At 51.3% G+C, this 17,801-nt stretch overlaps 1 protein-coding gene across 1 annotated transcript; it reads right to left on the reverse strand.

Annotated features, from left to right (window-relative positions):
- Window positions 1-539: 539 nt before the first annotated feature.
- On the reverse strand, window positions 540-13,091 carry LOC136467071 (uncharacterized). The gene is made up of 9 exons (XM_066465617.1): window positions 12,773-13,091; window positions 11,455-11,501; window positions 10,090-11,346; window positions 9,909-9,997; window positions 2,764-2,866; window positions 2,556-2,660; window positions 1,397-1,520; window positions 1,047-1,208; window positions 540-935 (listed from the first exon to the last, which is right to left on the reverse strand). Exons 1-9 carry the CDS (start codon window positions 12,951-12,953, stop codon window positions 772-774), a joined length of 2,232 nt encoding a protein of 743 aa, XP_066321714.1. The 5' UTR covers window positions 12,954-13,091; the 3' UTR covers window positions 540-771.
- Window positions 13,092-17,801: the final 4,710 nt, after the last annotated feature.

Raw genomic sequence — 17,801 nt, forward strand, 5'->3', positions numbered from 1 at the left:
AAGGGAGGTCCAGTGGAGAGGAAAGATGGCGCCAAGTAGGCGGCCGGGCACACCACAGCAATCACCATGGGGCACGACGGAATCCGCAACGGCACGGACAGTGGAGGTCACGTCTGGGCGAGTGGATTTTTTTTTTTTTTTTTTACAAACTTCAGGAGTAGAGCTGTTGAGGGCAAAAACGCAGTGAGCTGTTTGGGCCATCGCTGCCCACTTACATCAGGAGCATCCGAACGCCCTAATAAGAGCAGTTGCGTAACATAGACACTCCAGAAGTTAGGACCAAAATGACAGCCAGACAAATTTGAGGACCAGGTGTAAAATTTACTCCTAAATATATCTATCTAGCTGCAGTAAAAGATACGTACTAAAAAAGCAAGAACGACGACTAACAATTTAGAACGGAAACGGAGCATACTAAGCTGCAGCCTGCGGGCGGAGGCGCCCAGGGCCACGAGGAGGAAGACGCAGCTAAGGTGGAGATGAGGCTTGACACTGGACAGAATAGCGGCGTTCCAGGGGAAAAAAACAGTGTTGCGCCGTCATTATTAATTACGGTATATGGCTCTCTGCGCTCGTTTCCAGAAAGTAGGCATGGGACAGCATGTGGGTACAACGCAAGCACACCTACAAAAGAGGGGCAGAAGGCACACAACTGCCGCTTAGTGTTACAACTTTACAAGCGTATTCCAGGTTATGCATTATACACATTGCTTTGAGCTACGGTACTATATGGAAACAACCAAACTGTTCGCTTCCAATGTATCTTGTCCTTCAGTATCGACGGCCACCACCAGTCGACAAGAGCACTCTAGTTGCTTTCTTACCCTTCTTCCCAGCGCCATTTGCTTTCTGCATCTCCGAGTTGTCAGCTGCAGCCACAGCTCTGCTGGAAGATATGATGCTGGCAAATGATAATGCGGGTGTCGCTAACAGCCCTGCATATAACAGAAATATATTGTTACCGCCAGGACTTCATTGGAAATCAGGTTCTAATTGTAATACACTGATAAGTGTCCAAACTCCTAAACAGACCAGGTATCTCGTACCTTGGTCTCTTGAGTTTTCACTTTGGCCATTTGCATCCCCAGTTCCGAGTCTTAGGGGAGGTGAGTCTTGAGCAGATGCAAAACCCAGGCGCGTTACGTCAGAGAAAAGCTTCCTTTCACTGACTGGTGGACTGGTGGATGGCCCAGCATTGTTTCCCAGAGCTTCAGTGGAAAGAGACATCAAAATCAGCGCCAACAAGAATGAACCCAATGCGGACGTGCGTAATAAAGCAGATGAGAAAATGGGCAACAGCCAAATGCAAACAGAAAACTGCGATTTTAAGGATGTCAACAACAAGCAGGGGAGTCAGACTAATTATGGAACTCTATTCAAAGTTCAGTAAATTTACCTTCGAAGTCATCCAGTGAGAACATGACATCGTTGTGACTTTGAGAGGAATTTGCATACTCAAACCGCATAGCTGATGCCTGCACAGCAGCAGCAACTTCCGCCTTTGCTCTCTCACTTTCTTCCTATAAAAACAGAGGAAACATGTGAAAAGGAGACAAAACAGGCCACACACAAGCAACATGGAAAGCAAACCATGAAACTTAATGGCCCTTGTACAGAATGATGACCTCCTCATACTGTATTTGGATTCCAATTGCATCTAAATTTCCAGAAATGGCCAAGGTCCAAATTAACCAATTAGGTAAGCAATTTGTAGGTGATAAGCATTGTGAATTAGAGTTGCAAATCGGCATGTAATCAGACCGTTTTTCTACCTATTAATGAGATGACACGCAGCTCCTGTGTGTTCGAGAAAAAAAGAATGAGTTGCAAGTTATATTATGCCTGATGATTCTGCGCTCATCCTTGCTAGACATATACTAGGTTTCATGTGCCTCTTTAAAAACAAACTAGCTGCCAAAACCAGTTGTAAAGGGCTTCACCATCCCCCAGATGGGATTATGCATAGCAAAATGGATGTACCAAAAAAGTCGAAGCGACTTATAATTTGGAACGGAGGGAGTACTACTGTTGGGAAAGAACCAACAAATATAAGACAAAACCAAGCAGTAACAGGGACAAAATTTGCATCTAGGCATTGTACAAACATCATTGTTAAGCAATGAGAAAGCCAATATCCAAATACCTAATATTCATCAACTAACTCTTTTAACAGTTACCCAATTCAGGGCACAATCTAGATCTGGCAAATCCAATGGGGATGACTGCTACATAGCACAGGCAAATCAAAGTGACATTCTTAATGATCATCAGATTTTTCAGATCCAGTTTTCCAAAAACCTGGCCACTTTCACTACTAAACAGTTCCAAGGCATTTATATCATGACTCCTAGGGCAATCCATATTTCAGACCCCAAGAAACTTAATTTGCAATTTTTGTAAACTAAATCTGCAATTGGCTGCCCTCCACCAGGTAACCTGCTAATAACCTGGTGGTTTTGACCCCCAGTCTCTACTACCCTGATGCACATGATAGTTCTCATGAGTTCTGAATGATTCAACAAAATAATGTGCAATGCAGCCAACAAACTTGTTACCTTCTTGGCGGCTCGTCTTCTTTGTTTCTCACGCTTCTTGATTTCATCCAAGAATGGAGCCAATGAGCTAGGAGATACTATATCACTCAGGTCAATTTCACAGAACTGCATAATGTATCAGATGTGCATGGTCATTGGCCAAGAGCAAAACTTGATCTTCACACCAACTTCACCTGCATGTGGATGTTAATAAGAATACCAAATTTACCTGGAATGTAGTTGTTAATGAAAAGTGACTCAAAAACCGATAGCGCTTCCTTATAGCCTCAGACTGTGTTACAGTTTCCAGCTCCAATATTTTTGCAGTTATTCTGTGTACAAATTAGCAAAGTCAGTAACATCAACGTGATTCAAGCACCAATCAAAAACAGCAACAGTATTAAAGTGACAAAAGATACTGGCATTGTGGTAGCATTTCAAAGTAGTTTTTATTCAAAAAAATTATGGGGCTGCAACAGGAAAAAAATTCATAATTTTCCACAAAGGGTGTGGCGCAGAAACTAATCTCAGAGCTACATGGTAACCAATGGCTACAGAAAAATTGACTTGAAACAGGGATGATGGATTGAGATAATTGATACTTACCTCCAGTCAAAAATACTTGTTGCATTTGACCTTGCAAGGCCTTTGATACGTATCTTTGACCACTAGTTTCTTCTAGTAAATATTTTTAAAATCCTTCAAGTCTGATATTTTGCAAGTCTACTTGAATAAAAAACTACACATATATCTTATGTGTTTCCACCCCCAGATCCACCGTGCAGCGACCCGGGCCGGTCGCCTGGGCTCTGCCGGAGGGCAAAAGAGATGTGTCTTGTCTAAAGGATAAACATAATATGTTGTAGGTAATACTCTTGTATAGTGAGGATCAACCAGGCTCCAAGAAATTCCTGGATCCGACACTTAATGTTTCCAATTCAATAATCGAAAAGTTATGTCTTTGTACTTTTTATTAAGGTTTGACCATATATTGTCCTAAACGACATGTTTTTATGACAAGAGGGAGTAATAAATTGGCTTAAGACGACTAAAATCGCACATTCAGTTTAACGATTCACACACATTTGTGAGAACCCCAAGCGCAAAACATCTTTGACTGGACCAAATACTGCAAATAAATATGCAAACATCAAGCCCTCCAACTAACCTAATTGTCACAGGTCAACTGTAGCTGCAGAGTACAACATGCCTCACACGTCGCATGTAGGCACTATCTGTGCTCTTGGACATTCAGGTAGATTGTAGTGCTAGAAGCAAATAAGGGCATTCTAATAGCGCTAGAAGCAAATAAGGGCATTTTAAGTCAGTATCTTTCCTTATTCCTTAAACAGAATGCAAGTTACACTTGATGGATAAGTCTCATGTGTGGCTGGTCTTTGTGGGGTTGTGCTGCTCACATGGTCCTTGTGGCTGTTTTTCTGTTTTTAGGACAGCATCTTAGACTAGAGGACAGCATCTTAGAGGATAGCATCTTAGACTAGAGGACAGCATCTTAGCTAGGACAGCATATTAGCATCTTAGACTAGCATCTTGGCATATGCTTGGCTGGCTAGCAGCCTATAAATATGTAACCCCAACCCCTCAGGTTGGTATGGCATTTGTGTGAGTTTGTGTGAGAAATAGACAAGAAAATTGCCCCAACTCCTAATGTCATCCTCTCTCGATGAGAGTAAGAATTCTCCTACTACCAAGAGTGAGAATTCAGCGACTAACAACTGGTATCAGAGCCGTATTATCCTGTAGCCTGAGCATCTCTTGCTCATCTTCTCTCCCAGCCCCACAACAGCACCAGCTGTTGGCAGTAGCAGCTCCTCCGGCCGCTCCTGTTTACTCCTCTCCCAGCTCGTCTGAAGCAGCCCTCTCCCCACGCAGCAGCCCCCCGGTAGCGCGTCATGTCCGCAGGGCAGTCTCAGCGCTCGGTCGCCTCGAGCACGCGGCGTTGGCAGGAGGCCGAACTTGCCGCGGCAGAGGAACGCGAGAGAGCGGCGGCAGAGACCGCTGCGGCGGCGACAAGGGCGTCGAGGCTGGCAGCGGCGGAGCTGGCAGCAGCCAGAGCGGAGGCGGAAGCAGCGGTGGCGGCGCATGAGCGCGTGTGGCGGCAGCGGAGGTCGAGTTTCTGCGCGGCAGCGTCAGCAGCTCCTTTTGTGCTGACGACAGTGCCGACGCGGACCTCGAGCTGCTAGAGAGGGAGGCAGCGCGAGCGCGGGCGGCGCAGTGGGCAGCCGCGCACGCCCACGAGCGTGGCGGCAGCCCAGACAGGCGCGGACGCGCTGGCGGCGCTCCTGGTGGAGGCGCGCACGGCGGTGGCGCTCCTGGGGCAGCCGCGCACGTCCACGAGCGTGGCGGCAGCCCAGACAGGCGCGGACGCGCTGGCGGTGCTCCTGGTGGAGGCGCGCACGGCGGTGGCGCTCCTGGGGCAGCCGCGCACGTCCACGAGCGTGGCAGCAGCCCAGACAGGCGCGGACGCGCTGGCGGCGCTCCTAGAGGAGGCGCGCACGACGGTGGCGCTCCTGGAGAAGGCGCGCACGGCAACGGTGGCGGACGGGTCGATGGAGATCGCGGCCTTCACAGGCAACGTGGCTCTCTCTCCCCGGATCGGTACCGTGGTTACCACGGGTTCCAGGCTGTTGTTAGGGACGTCGGCCCCGGCGGTGGGTGGCCTACCCTCATCAAGACCAACTACGTCGAGTGGGCTGCGGTGATGAGGGTAAAGCTCCAGGTGCGGCACATGTGGGAGGCAGTCCGGTACGGCGACATCGACTACGACCTAGATCGACGGGCGCTGGATGCTCTCATCGCTGCAGTCCCGCCCGAGATGCAGTTCTCGCTTACCAGCAAGCGGACTGCCAAGGAGGCTTGGGACGCCATCGCTGCGGCACGCATCGGCAGCGACCGCGCCCGCAAGTCCACACTGCAGGCACTTCGCAAGGAGTGGGAGAATCTGGCCTTCAAGCCAGGTGAGGACGTTGATGACTTTGCTCTCCGTCTCAACACTCTGTTGCAGAAGATGGTGCAGCTCGGCGACGACACCTACGGCGAGGAGAGCGCTGTCAAAAAGCTCTTCCGCTGCGTCCCTGAGAAGTACAAGCAGATGGCTCGCTCGATCGAGTCTCTGCTGGATCTCTCCACGATGTCGATCGAGGAGGCGATAGGTCGCCTCAAGGTCGTCGACAGCGATGAGCCACAGTCCCTCTCGGGGCCCATCACCACTGGCGGGAAGCTCCTTCTCACTCGGGAGAAGTGGCTTGCCAGCCAAGGTGACCGGAGGAAGGGGGAGTCTTCTTCCGCGACAGGCGGCCGCAAGCGTGGCAAGCCGCGCAAGGCGCGCAAAGACGCCCAGGCCAGGGCGCGAGGACGTGCCGAGGGTGATGCCCGCGGAGGCGCCCAGGGCGGCGCCGCCGGCAGGCACAAGCCGGCACGAGACGACACCTGCCGCAACTGCGGCCAGCTTGGCCATTGGGCCAAGGACTGTCGACAGCCACGACGCGGCCAGGCCCACGTCGCACAGGCGGAGGAGCCGGCTCTGTTCATGGCACATGCCAGCATCGAGCTACCTCCAGCGGCACCGGCCGCAGCGGCTCTCCTCCACCTTGACGAGCCAAAAGCACACGCCCTCCTCGGCGACAGCTCCGGCACCGACAAGACTGACGGGTGGTGCCTCGACACCGGCGCCACCCATCACATGACCAGTCGACGGGAGTTCTTCACCGAGCTTGACTCTAGCGTCCGAGGCTCCGTCAAGTTTGGGGATGCCTCCGGCGTGGAGATCAAGGGCGTCGGCTCCATCATCTTCACCGCCGTGTCTGGTGAGCACAGGCTGCTCACCGGAGTCTACTACATCCCCGCGTTGAGGAACTCCATCATCAGCTTGGGACAGCTAGATGAGAACGGTTCACGCGTGGTGGTTGAGGATGGAGTCATGAGGATTTGGGATCGCCGTCGTCGCCTTCTTGCCAAGGTATCCAGAAGCGCAAATAGACTCTACGTCCTTAACGTGCAGGTGGCACAACCCCTCTGTCTCGCTGCTCGTCGGGACGACGAGGCGTGGCAGTGGCACGAGCGTTTCGGGCACCTTCACTTCGAGGCCCTGAAGCGGCTCAGTGCCATGGAGATGGTGCGAGGCCTACCGTGCCTCGACCATGTGGAGCAGCTCTGCGACGTCTACGTGTTGACGAAGCAGAGGCGACTCCCCTTTCCCTAGCGGGCGAGCTTTCGAGCCAAGGAGAGGCTCGAGCTCGTGCACGGGGACTTGTGTGGCCCGGTGACACCGGCCACACCGGGAGGACGACGCTACTTCCTGCTGCTCGTCGACGACTTCTCCCGCTACATGTGGGTGATGGTCCTCGGCAGCAAGGGAGAGGCTGCGGACGCCATCAGGCGCGCGCAGGCTGCTGCGGAGGCGGAGTGCGGCCGCAAGCGGCGCTTGCTGCGCACCGACAACGGCGGCGAATTCACGGCGGCTGAATTCGCGTCGTACTGCGCTGATGAGGGCATTCAGCGCCACTACTCCGCGCCGTACAGCCCGCAGCAGAACGGCGTCGTCGAGCGGCGCAACCAGACGGTTGTGGGGATGGCTCGGGCCCTTCTCAAGCAGAGGGGGATGCCGGCTGTCTTCTGGGGAGAGGCGGTGGTGTCGGCCGTCTACATCCTCAACCGCTCGCCTACCAAGGCGCTCGACGGCAGGACGTCGTACGAGGCTTGGCATGGGCGCAAGCCGGCGGTCTCCCACTTACGGGTCTTCGGCTGCCTCGCGTTCGCCAAGGAGCTTGGCCACATCAGCAAGCTCGACGACAGGAGCACTCCTGGAGTGTTCATCGGCTACGCGGAGGGCTCGAAGGCCTACCGCATCCTCGACCCGAAGACACAGCGTGTGCGCACGGCGCGCGACGTTGTGTTCGACGAAGGGCGAGGATGGGCGTGGGACAAGGCGGTGGACGATGGCTCGGCTCCGACGTACGACGACTTCACTGTCGAGTACGTCCACTTCGAGGGAGCTGTGGGAGTAGGCAGCTCTTCTTCGGCGAGCGCGTCCACCCCAGTCCCCGAGCCTCCACCGACCCCGGCGCCTGCTACTCCGACAGCACCACGCTCTCCAGCCAGGACCTCGGCTGCGATGAGTTCTTCGCCGGCTCCACCACAGCCAGCAACGCCACGCACTCCAGCATCGACAGGCACCTCTCCGGGCACGTCTACTCCAGCTCGTGTCGAGCACAGCCCGATTGAGCTCGCTACTCCACTCTCACGACGAGGAGCGCATCGACGCGTACCACGACGGCGAGCCATTGCGGTACCGTACGATGGAGAACCTTCTCGGCGACCAGCCGGTGTCGGGACCGGTGCCTCACGACCTGGAGGCGCAGTTGCACCTTGCGTGTGACGACGGTGAGCCTCGGTCGTATGCAGAGGCCGAGAGACACGCGGCATGGCGCGCCGCGATGCAGTTGGAGATGGATGCGGTTGAGAAGAACCGCACCTAGGAGCTTGCTGACCTTCCTCGTGGTCACCGCGCGATCACCCTTAAGTGGGTGTACAAGCTGAAGAGGGATGAAGTCGGCGCCATCGTCAAGCACAAGGCTCGCTTGGTGGCACGAGGTTTCGTGCAGCAGGAGGGGGTGGGTCAACTTCGACGACGCCTTTGCTCCCGTGGCACGGATGGAGTCCGTGCGACTCCTTGCGCTAGCTGCCCTGGAGGGCTGGCGTGTTCATCACATGGACGTCAAGTCGGCGTTCCTTAACGGCGACTTGAAGGAGGAGGTCTACGTGCACCAGCCACCGGGATTTGCAATCCCCGGCAAGGAGGGCAAGGTACTCCGCCTGCGTAAGGCCCTCTATGGCTTGCGGCAGGCACCGAGGGCGTGGAATGCCAAGTTGGATTCCACGCTAAAGGGGATGGGCTTCGAGCAAAGCCCGCACGAGGCGGCCATCTACCGACGGGGCAATGGAGGAAATGCCCTGCTGGTGGGTGTCTACGTCGACGACTTAGTGATCACCGGCACCAAGGATGCGGAGGTGGCGGCATTCAAGGAAGAGATGAAGGCCACCTTCCAGATGAGTGACCTGGGGCCTCTCTCCTTCTACCTGGGAATCGAGGTGCACCAGGATGACTCTGGGATCACGCTTCGACAGACCGCCTACGCCAAGCGCGTCGTTGAGCTAGCTGGGCTCACCGACTGCAACCCAGCTCTCACTCCGATGGAGAGGCTGAAGCTGAGCCGCGACAGCCGACGGAGGAGGTGGACGCTACGCAGTACCGGCGTCTTGTGGGGAGCCTTCGCTACCTCGCCCACACACGGCCGGACTTGGCATTCTCCGTCGGCTACGTTAGTCGGTTCATGCAGCGACCGACGACGGAGCACCAGCAGGCTGTGAAGAGGATCATCCGCTACGTTGCGGGGACTCTTGACCATGGCCTCTACTACCCGAGGTGCCCTGGGGCGGCACACTTCGTCGGGTACAGCGACAGCGACCACGCCGGCGACATCGACACCAGCAAGAGCACGAGCGGGATCCTCTTCCTCCTCGGCAAGTGCCTCGTTAGCTGGCAGTCGGTCAAGCAGCAGGTGGTGGCCCTGTCCAACTGTGAGGCCGAGTACATAGCGGCCTCCACCGCTTCGACTCAGGCGCTCTGGCTCGCTCGACTGCTTGGTGATCTCCTCGGCAGAGACACTAGAGCGGTGGAGCTCAGGGTGGACAGCAAGTCCGCTCTGGCCCTGGCAAAGAACCCCGTGTTCCACGAACGCAGCAAGCACATCCGGGTGAGGTACCACTTCATCCAAGGCTGTTTGGAGGAAGGGAGCATCAAGGCGAGCTACATCAACACCAAGGACCAGCTTGCGGACCTGCTCACCAAGCCCCTTGGGAGGATCAAGTTCCTTGAGCTCTGCTCCAGGACCGGGATGGTTCAACTCTCCCACAAGACGACGCACAAGACTTAGGGGGAGAATGATGGATAAGTCTCATGTGTGGCTGGTCTTTGTGGGGTTATGCTGCTCACATGGTCCTTGTGGCTGTTTTTCTGTTTTTAGGACAGCATCTTAGACTAAAGGACAGCATCTTAGAGAACAGCATCTTAGACTAGCATCTTAGACTAGCATCATGGCATATGCTTGGCTGGCTAGCAGCCTATAAATATGTAACCCCAACCCCTCAGGTTGGTATGGTATTTGTGAGTTTGTGTGAGAAATAGACAAGAAAATTGCCCCAACTCCTAGTGTCAAGAATTCTCCTACTACCAAGAGTGAGAATTCAGCGACTAACACTACCATACTAGAGTTGCACTTGCACGGCAACAACAAAATAGTGTGTAAAGGTGCTAGAACTAAACTTTCAGGGAATAAGCAAAGATCATATTACCTAGGTGGAAGCATATCAGAACCTCCGAAATGGTTTAGAAGACATCTCATGTTTAGTGGATGAAGAATTAGGTGTTGGCCATCTGACACCTGCAACAATATTTAAAGCCATCGGAAACTCTGAATATGTGAAACCACAACTTGGAAAATTCATCAGTATCAAAAGCCTGAAAATCTCAGACCTGGTAAAATGTGTATGGATCATGTTCATTTGAATCAATGGTGGTGGTACATTTCTCATTTACTTTAGACATTGTTCCTTTACCAGAGCTTGTGCTCAACTCAGGAGACATGGAGAGTTCTGAAATACCATTGACCATATCTCTATCTGAAACAGAGGAGATCTTGTGCCCACTGATCTGGTGAGAAGTATTCACATCAAAAGAGTTCCTAGACTTGAAACTAGATCCAGGAGAGAAGCTATCTTTTGATGGAGGGCTACCACCATAGTTTCTGTACTCAATCCAATATTTCATCCTTTCTTCCAGTTGCTCCAAAGTAGCAGAAACATATGGAAGTTTCTCCAAGTCATCAACAAGGCCTAAGTCAGCCATATGCAACCAATTACTAAGATCCAATTTTGCCTCTCGAACAGACAACTCCACGTCAGATGTCAAAATAAACTTTGAAAAAACATTATATGGATCTTCATCTGCTGTAGAACTTTCACTGGAGGAGATTTTAATGGAAGGAGTGAGCGAATTTCTTGACCGGCTCAGAAGTGTAAATGTGGCAACGTCACCAGCACAGAAATTCTGGACTTGAGTAACTTGTATTGTATACAAATCCTTTGTTGATACCATCATGAAACACAGAGGACACTTCTTCCAGCACTCACCTCTATAATCCTCTTTGCCCATCATTAGATAACGCAAAATGCATGGAAAGCAATATATGTGTCCACATGATGTGATCTGTGGGCACAATGGGCTTTCCAAACAAATAGGGCATTGTACCTCAGAAGGGCTATAGTACCTTACACAGATAATATCTTCCCACTGGAGCATCTTATCAGGATCCACTGATTCAATCTGGTAATTCCCAGTATCCAACACAACAAACTTATAGTTTGCTTGGAGGAACAGATCCTTGTTGTAAGGTTTGATCTTCCTTTGTCTTCTGGGAGGATATGTTCTAGGGCCTCTGGGCTGTGGCCGAGAAATAGGATCATACTGGAAATTCAAGAGGTGATTGGCATTCACGGCCTGATTCTTCCTAGCAGCTATCTGAGTCCCATTACGCTGAAGTCCAGTAGAACCTGAAGCCAAATGGTCAGCCTGAAGGGATCCCGCCATTTTAGGTCTCTCGGGATATGACCCAACTGAGCCAAAACTATCTACAGTGAAACCCAAATTCTCCTGTTCTGAAGATTGGCATTCTGCAATATTGCCAACCTCTTGAGTACATATCTCTTCCCCAGATATTATAAATCCAACTACCTGGAAGTTATTGCATTTTATCAATATGTTAAGATCAGTAACTGGAGTATTTAACGCTAATGTGCAAAGAAAAGATGAAAATGGCAATAAGCTCCTCAAGCACTTCACCTTTTCGGGAGCATTAATAGATTCTCTAATAGCTGGAACCACTGGGTCTGCAAAATACGAATTGCATTGTAAAGATTCATCTGAAAACAGGAGGGCTAAAAATGGCATGGCATCAACGATGAGAATGCAACATGAGGTTATGCATACTAGTCTAACAAGAAGATAATGAAAAAGCTGACTTAAGATCTTAATAATAACCAAGTTGTGAAAGTGAAATAATGAGTATGATGACACCATAACAACATGTATAGAGCGGCTTGATTGGAAATAACAAGCAAATCAAAGGCAAGTATCTCCATTGCCATTGGAATATTCACTTCCAATATTAGTACTACACTGGGAGATGTCCATATGAAAACCAGTTGTTCAAAATTCAAAATGCTAGCACTAGAGCTTCAGTAGCATATTTTTTTCACTAGCTCTAAAAGAACCAACTGTAGGGTATAAAACTTGTAAATTAAAGGTCACTGCTGATCTAACTATAAGACGTTCATTTTTATGAAAAATTGTAACTTGATCAGGTAAACATTCAATATGAATTTCAGCCATCGACGCGCTGATACACAAAATATGGTCAGATTTAAACATCTAGATCTAGACGACCTGTACACTAGACAATCTTATTCTTAATGCAATGTATTGAATCATTGTCATACATAGAGTTAGGCACACAGATCATGACCATATTGTACACTAAAAACAGAGTGTGGTCATCAAATATATATGGAGAAACAATGGTTATGATGAAATCTAAATTATGTTGCTACTGTATTTTCTGCTGGATAAGAACTGAATCAAATGAAAAATACTATCACCTGGGTGTCTGCATCTAAACTATGCTTTCGTCCTTCAACACAATAAACAGCAACTCAGCAAATGTTTTGCATCCAAATTCAATCAAACCTAATAGTAGCAAACATACAGTAACTACACTTAAGTCTATAACCATCCCGCTTGACCAAGCCCAAGCCCACGAGCATTTATGCACGCGAAATTTGGCTCCAGGCTATCAAATCATTCTCAGCTCAGCATAAAACCTAGAATCCATGGCCAATCACATGAGTTAAGCCGCTGAAAATCTCAGTCCCTAATGCGCAAAGAGAACACTGTAAACTTGCTAGGAGAAAAAATTCCCTCCAAGCTTGTGCTCAGCCAAGGCACCAGCTGGCGCCAAACAACGGCACGCAATCAAACCAACACCACAGCAGATGGTAGCTCTCAAAGTAACAACCAACCGAACCTAGATCCAGCCTCGCCGGGAATAGGCGCGTTAAATCGATCTACGGGTGCAGGGGAACGATTGGGGAGGAAAACTCACCGGAGCTCGAGCCGACACAACCGTCTCCGGCCGCCGCAGCGGCGCCGGGTGGCGAGACGGATGCCGGAGGGGAGCGGCGGCCGTGGCGGCGTCTGTCGCTGCCATGTTGGGGACTAGGGCTAGGGTTGTGCGGGCGCGAGTAATAGTGTCCACCGGTGCGTTCGCGTGGGGAGATGGACATGAACCCGCGCGGGAGCTCGTGGGGTGGGTGAGCGGCGCTCGGTCGGTCGGCGGCGACGGAGAGGGCGGTGACGCGGGGAAAGGGACAAGGTGGCGTGGGATTAATACGGTCGATGCGTGGTAGGATCGCCGGGTGTTAGGCGTTGGGCAGGCAAGGCCGCGCTCACGTGGACCAACCCACGTGTGGGGTGATAAGGGATGAAGAGAAATGCGGGGCCCTGACGTCAGTAACGTGGTGTTGGGAAATACTGTGGACTGCCTTCATGCGATGGGGCGGGAGGTGGGGATTTGGGGACAGGAGTAGTACGAGGATACGCAGTTGATGGGTTGGCGGGTTCATATCGTTACTGGTTCGTTTACGTGAGAGAGAAGTATTGCTGGTTGATTCATGTAAATAGTATCTATGTGAGAAGGCTGGCCCGTCAGCCCAGCTAGCCAGCCCCAGCCGATCGGGCTGATGGATTTAAAAAACGGAACGTCTAAAAAAGATTTAAAAAATAGAAATGTTAGGGTCAGTCTGATCGTCCGGAGCGTGCACCTGCCCTCTGCGCCATCGTCACCTGTGCCGCCCCCACCTCTTTGTGTGCCGTCGCTCAGCTCCGTGTCGTCGGCGAGCACACGGTGACCTCCACGCGTCACTCACCCACCCTCTATGCCACCGCCACCCATGCGACCCACCTCGCCCTAATGCACCGCCGCGCGAGCACACTAGTGACCTCTACGCGTCGACGAACCTACACAGCAACAAGAAGATGTTTACGTCGAAAGAGCAGGTTGCAAACGTATGTTTTAAGTGTTTCAGGTGATTGAGAGGTATGTTGCAAGTATTTTATATAGATGTTGCAAAAGTAGATTGGGATGTTACACATTTTGCAATGGCTATACACGTATATGTTTAAGTATATGTTCTAAATATTTCTGTTATGTGGTTGCTAGGATTGAGAGGAGAGAGTCGAGGGGAGCGACGGCGGTTGGAGTGAACAGTACCCGCGGCGCTACAGTACCCGCGGGTACTGTTCACAGCGGCGGCGGCTAGGGCTACAAGGGCGCTGGGGGAGGCCGGCCGCGGGGCTTTGCCCACGGCCAGCAAGAGAGAAGGGATTTTCTTCTAATCTCTTCCTTGATTATAGATTGATACATCTCCTCTCATTATATAGAGAGGTCTGACTTGGCCCCTAAGCAAGCGACTAATTAACCCTAATGGGCTAAGGCCCAATAGGCCCTTGACTCCTCTAACACTACTCCCCACCCGGACATGCAGCTCGTCCTCGAGCTGCGACCTAACAATGATGTTAACTATGGCTTCACTAGACACAAACTGAATACCTAAGAACAAGCCTTTTACATCTTGGCTTATTTCAAATAAACTCGACTTTTTATTCTTGAATCCTGAAGATGCGGCGAACACCCTCCGCGTGCTGGACAGGCTCGTGTAGCCGCCTGGATCCCATGGAGACCATCGAAACGAGAGGGTTGCACGGGTACGGCTGTCTGGAATCAATCGCAACAGCGACCAGCGGAGACGACCTCGTGGCGGCCGACAGCGAAACGCGGCAGCGCTAGGCAGTGCGTCTCCACCGGCGACAAAGAGGAGTGCGCTTCTTCTATCATCACTCCCATAGAACTGGAGTGCGCCGCCTGCGGGAACAGCACCATGCTCGCGCCTGGAGACAGCAACGGGTCGGCGCGGTTGTTGTTGGCCGTTCGACGGGGTGAGGTCGTGCCCCCCCTTGCCGAGGTCGATCGCCGTCAAGGCCGCCTCATGCATCTGCCGGCGCATCTCTTGCAGTCGGCGCCGCGCTAGGAGGCCGCGTGCTGCAGCCTGTAATCGCACCGTCGCAGACTGACAATCACTCTTCTGCGCAAGCGCCACTTGCACGGTTGCTGCCACAGTGGCGATCTGATCGCCCGGCTATGCACCTGTGAATGGAGGCACCGGCACGCCGAGGACGAGGCCCGCCGACTGCGCGCCCACAGATGAGGGCACCGACGCCGGCGGCGGGTCCTGTGCGGAGGCCGAGGGCGCCGCGTCCGTGCTGTCCAGTGAGGGCGGCGTGTAGATGGGTTTCGACAAACCGGCGATCCAAGCCGGAAGCGGTGGCAGCAGCTGCTGTTGGGACGTCAGCGGTGGGTTCGGCTGCGGCCCCAGCAGGAACCCATGAATCCCGGCCACCATCTTGCCGAGGTCAAGGACAGCCGCCGTCAACTGCTCGTTCGTCATGACGCCCACGGCGGAGGACGACGCACCCGCGGCCATCTGCAGCGGGGGCACGGTGGTGACATGATCGAACCACATGATCGAACCAGAGATCTCTGATACCAGATGTTATGTGGTTGCTAGGATTGAGAGGAGAGAGTCGAGGGGAGCGACGGCGGTTGGAGTGAACAGTACCCGCGGCGCTACAGTACCCGCGGGTACTGTTCACAGCGGCGGCGGCTAGGGCTGCAAGGGCGCTGGGGGAGGCCGGCCGCGGGGCTTTGCCCACGGCCAGCAAGAGAGAAGGGATTTCCTTCTAATCTCTTCCTTGATTATAGATTGATACATCTCCTCTCATTATATAGAGAGGTCTGACTTGGCCCCTAAGCAAGCGACTAATTAACCCTAATGGGCTAAGGCCCAATAGGCCCTTGACTCCTCTAACAATTTCATCTTTATCCGATGTATTTGCAGGTGTTTTATCTGTATGTTGCAAAAGTAGACATGGATATTGCATATATATGCATGCTGCAAGCGTATGTTTCAAGCATTACAGGTGTTTGATACGTATGTTGCAAGTATTTTATCTGAATGTGGTATATATTTGCAATGGCTTTCAAGTGTTTTTTAGGTGTTCTGCAAATGTTTTAAGATATATGTTGCAAGTATTTCAGCTGTTTCAGACATATGTTTCAAGTGTTTTATGTGGGTGTTGCAAAAGTAGATCTGGTATTGCACATATTGTAATAGGACCCACCTGCCGCATCCACCTATCGCAATTGCTGGGTGACGTCCAGGTGGCACGGGCCCGCTGCTGGGACGCCATCGAGCGGACACAGACAGGCGCGTGAGAAATCGAGCGCGGGTGTGAGGGCCTACACAGTGGGCGGGCAAAAAAAAGGCAGCACGAGCTCCACTTCTCTTGCGTGCGCGGCACTGTCCGATGCTAGCGCTTCGGATCGAACGTCCAGACGCTAGTAAGTCTTTTTTAAAACAAATAACCTTTTTAGAAAAAGATATTTTACAAGTAATAATGTGTTTTAGTTTTATAGGAAAATGTGTGAGTCCCGGCTGCTAGGCCAAGCCGCTCACACATGAATTTGTATGCTCATTCTTTCTCTCTTCCTTTCATCTTTTTATTCAAACCCAAGCATTCTCAAGTTCTTTTGATACAGGTATAAATCAAGCATAGAGGGGCAGGTGAATAAGAGTAATTTAAAACTTTAAAAACTTTATAGCGGATTAAATCACCGGTACCGGAATTTTCAGTCCCAGTCGGAATTTTCGGACTTGTCTAGAAATTCCAGTGAGGATCAAATTTTTGGGTCTTAAGAGCGCAATGAGCTAACTAGGGTTAGGAAATTGAAATTGCTCAAACACCAAATTGTTTTACCACACGTCTAGGGAAGTAATACAAAGTGATTCCATGTTGTCATTTGTTCCAACACCTACACACGATATAGATAGGGCCACCACAATAAATAATACTTCCTCCGTCTACAAAAAAATACAATTCTCACAATTCGAGGAGTCAAACCATTTAAACTTTGACTACAATTATATAAAAAACTACTTACACCCATTTGACAAAACAAATACTTCGTCTCAGGATAGAAGGCGCAACTCCCTTTGGCACCAAGACCAATAAGTAAATTGACTCCTACACATTAAAGGCGTTTTGGTTCTCTGTCCAATTTACTGTGATGCCACATGCGTGCATGCAGAAACGGTCTAGCCAATTAGCTTCCAGCATTCATGCATGCATGCTGCACAAATGCATTCCTGAGGGAGCCTAGGAGTCAGATTTGGTCCTACATTAGTTGCTGCATGCGGGAGCTAAAGTGCAAGCGCCTTGTATCATGGGTGAAAGCATCTAGGCCCCTTGTTGGGTTTCGGTGATTAATGACAATACAATATTACTATGACTAATGTGTGTTTTGCAGAGGCAATTAAGTTAGGTCATGGTAATGGAGATCAATTGGGCAATCAAGGTGGTCATGCCCCTACGATGGAAATCGTTTCGGTTTTCAAAGGATGAATGACAAGGTTAAGGATGACTAGTTCTAAGTGTTGGTTGGAGTTGGAGAGACACTTAGAGTAGTTTAGGACTTTGTTTTTCCTTTGGCCGTACTATTAAGGGGGGTATGGACGGGTAGCTTGACCTAGATGAGTCTAGTGAGTTAGGTGTGGTGCACACTTATTAAATCTAGCACTAGCTAGCTCCACAACAGCCCTATGATCCTATGGAGCAAACTTCATTCACATATGTTCGAGAGTTGGAAGTGAATGGAGGGTCAAATGCTAACCGGACGCTGGCTTCGGTTGGACCGAACGCTGGCTGTAGGGTCCATTCAGTTTATTTGACCAAGGTGATTGCGTTCGGTGCGACCGGACGCTGAGTGGTCGAGTGACCGGACGCTGAGGACCAGCGTCCGGTCGACTCTAGTAAGGTTCCAGAGAAGGAATTCTACGACCGGACACGACCGGTCAGTACTGACCGGACCCTAGGGGTTTAGCGTCCGGTCGAGTACAGTAAGGTTCCAGTGAGGGTTTAATGCGACCAGACGCATCCAGTCAGTGGTGATTGGACCCTACCAGCGTCCGGTCAACACTTAATCACTAGTGTGCGGGTTGAACTGACCGGAGCATCTG

The sequence above is a fragment of the Miscanthus floridulus genome, chromosome 7 (genome assembly GCF_019320115.1).
Source record: "Miscanthus floridulus cultivar M001 chromosome 7, ASM1932011v1, whole genome shotgun sequence".
In the NCBI taxonomy this organism is placed as follows: domain Eukaryota; kingdom Viridiplantae; phylum Streptophyta; class Magnoliopsida; order Poales; family Poaceae; genus Miscanthus; species Miscanthus floridulus.